General features: G+C 40.3%; 1 protein-coding gene across 1 annotated transcript in view; it reads right to left on the reverse strand.

Annotated features, from left to right (window-relative positions):
• Positions 1-2,500, reverse strand: part of ntrk2a (neurotrophic tyrosine kinase, receptor, type 2a) — a 66,162-nt gene that overhangs the window by 63,054 nt on the left and 608 nt on the right. The window contains exons 2-3 of the mRNA XM_079746987.1: positions 2,328-2,500; positions 150-224 (exon numbers count right to left, since the gene is read on the reverse strand). The exon at positions 2,328-2,500 is cut by the window's right edge and continues 132 nt beyond it. Coding sequence (XP_079603113.1) covers positions 150-224; positions 2,328-2,500 — 248 coding nt within the window. The remainder of the gene's footprint in view (positions 1-149; positions 225-2,327) is intronic.

The raw sequence follows: 2,500 nt of genomic DNA on the forward strand, positions 1-2,500 counted from the left end.
TCAGTTATAGGATGTGCTTTTTTTTGATAACATCGTTGAAAACACTATCGATCATTATTTACTACAGATATGTCCAGGGTTACTTTTAGCTACGAGCTAGTCGAAATTTCACACAATGCATCTTTGATTCCAACTTTGGTCCCACTCACAGGTTGCGGAGGTTCTTGTAGTGGTGCAGGTCTTTGTCGTTGATGGAGGAGAAGCCACTCTGATTGGCGATGTAGCTGTCCGGGGGAAAACACACAACATGTGTTACGATATGTTTCTCAACGGACGACGGAAGAAAAGTTAATTAGGCTTTAAACAGAGGTCTATCAGTATCCCTTAATATCGGTGAATGGGTGATAATTATGGTCGGTCTGTGTTGTTGCTTTATGGTGACCACGTAGGCCTATGTAGGGACATTTGTCGTGATCTTCGGCCGTCGGTTTGTTGTTGGGTCTGTCGTTTTTAGCGGACTAGACAAATTAGGTTATTAGGTTGTTTTGCTGGTTCATGAGCTTTTCAAGATCAAGGCAAAGGCACACGCTTTATGAATGCCTTTGTTTGTTAGCTTGTTTGTTTGAGTCCGGTTATCTTATGTAAACGAGAAAAAAACAGTTAAGGAGACTTTAAGATAAGGAGCCATAAGGACCCAAAATAAGGCACTGACATTTAAATACATAGCCTATTAATTAGTTGCATCATTACCATTTAATATTAGATTCAAGAACAAAAAACAATGATTACGATAAAGAAGCTAATCAAAACGTATTACATTAAAGATGTAGATAGACATAAGTCTTTTTTTTTTATTATTATTTTTGATCAGTTGAATGACTAATGACCTGTTTGGTGCTTGTTGTCTGGTCGGAGGTTCTGGGGTTTGTGTGTTTGTGTGTGTGTGTGTGTGTGTGGGTGTGTGTGTGTGTGTGTTTGAGTGGCCTGTTAAATTAAAGAAGCCATAATCATAGCAGGAAGCTCAAATAATAGCCGAGGTTATCAGATCAGGTCATTTCTTATTGCTATAAAATGAAAACATAAATGAAATCTAAAGAAATGAGGGATTGTTTAATCTTTTTTCTTGCTCAAATATGTTTTCAAAACACACACAGCTCCTGAAAAAGTCAATGGACACTTATGATTTACCATGAAGTAGGCCTAAATGTCAAAGTTACATTTTTTTAAATGAGGCTATGACATGATTTACAGTTTCCCAGTCTCCTCCTTTATTTGATAGACTAAATAGGAGGAGGCTGAAACTGGTCCTCTGACAAGGTCATTGAGAAAGAAAAGCAAAAGAAGAGGCAGCAATAGTATTTACATGGGCCGAACCCTCTTCACTCAGTGGGCTCACGGCTCAACCAGCAGCACCCAGGGCTTACCCAAGGCCTGCTACAAACACCATTGTTTATCTCCCTTAGATGATAGCAGCAAGGTCATTCATCGCTCCAAGGCGATCTAATGATAAATGTGCCAACAGACCTTTCAACGACTCCTAGTCCCTAATCAGTCAGAATTAGATGTTTATAAAATTGATTTTAAATGTTTTCTTATTTATAAATGATGATTTTTACCTATCATATAATGTCAATTTTGACAGAAGGCTGTAGGTGACAGATTTGTTGATATTATATTACCATTGGCCTGTTAACAAAAATCATGTGTATATTTTACATACCAGCAGTATTTAGGGATTTACATAGTAAATGTAATATGTCCGTCTGTATCAATATTTGTAAAGAGCTGAGGGGAAGCACTGAGTGTCAGATGATAAAAAAGCATATGGTGCTCACACACACACACACACACACACACACACACACACACACACACACACGCACGCACACACGCACATACACATACGCATGCACGTACATGTACACCTAATCCAGAGCATCCACAAAGACCCCAAATTACTCTATGTCAACATTTACATTACAGGTAAAACCATAATGATATAGCAATAATGACAGAAGAATATATCAACTGGTTTGTTATGCAATTAAGGTTACACATGGTCGATATTTGCGCCGTGGCAGCCCCATTGCTGCTCTGAATTTATGTGATTTACATTTCTTATTGATTCAGTTATTTCATTACATCATTGCCGACTATAATCATGCCGTGCAGTATGGATTAATATAAATAGATGACTATATTCTAGATTCAATAAAATGGGAACAGTCCCTTCTAGACATGGAGCGATCCGGGAAGACAGGGATTGAGTGAGTAGTGGGGGGTATAATCTTTTTGGAACTCAGCGTTGGCAAATATGTCTACACCTGAGGTGTGCAACTTCACTCCCGTGCAATGTGGAATGATGCCCAGCAGACACACACACTCACATGTCGGTGATGTTGTCCATCTCCGCCTTGTTTGGGAGGGCCGGGAACGCCGTGATGGCACGGTCGTGGTCCACGCAGGAGATCCGTGTAGCGCTGCACGAGCAAGAGGATGGGCACGCCGCGCCGAGTCTCCATAAGCCCCCCGATCCCAACGCGACCCACACCAGTAAAAA

Source organism: Pollachius pollachius (genome assembly GCF_949987615.1).
Source record: "Pollachius pollachius genome assembly, chromosome: 1".
NCBI classification, from domain to species: Eukaryota; Metazoa; Chordata; class Actinopteri; order Gadiformes; family Gadidae; genus Pollachius; species Pollachius pollachius.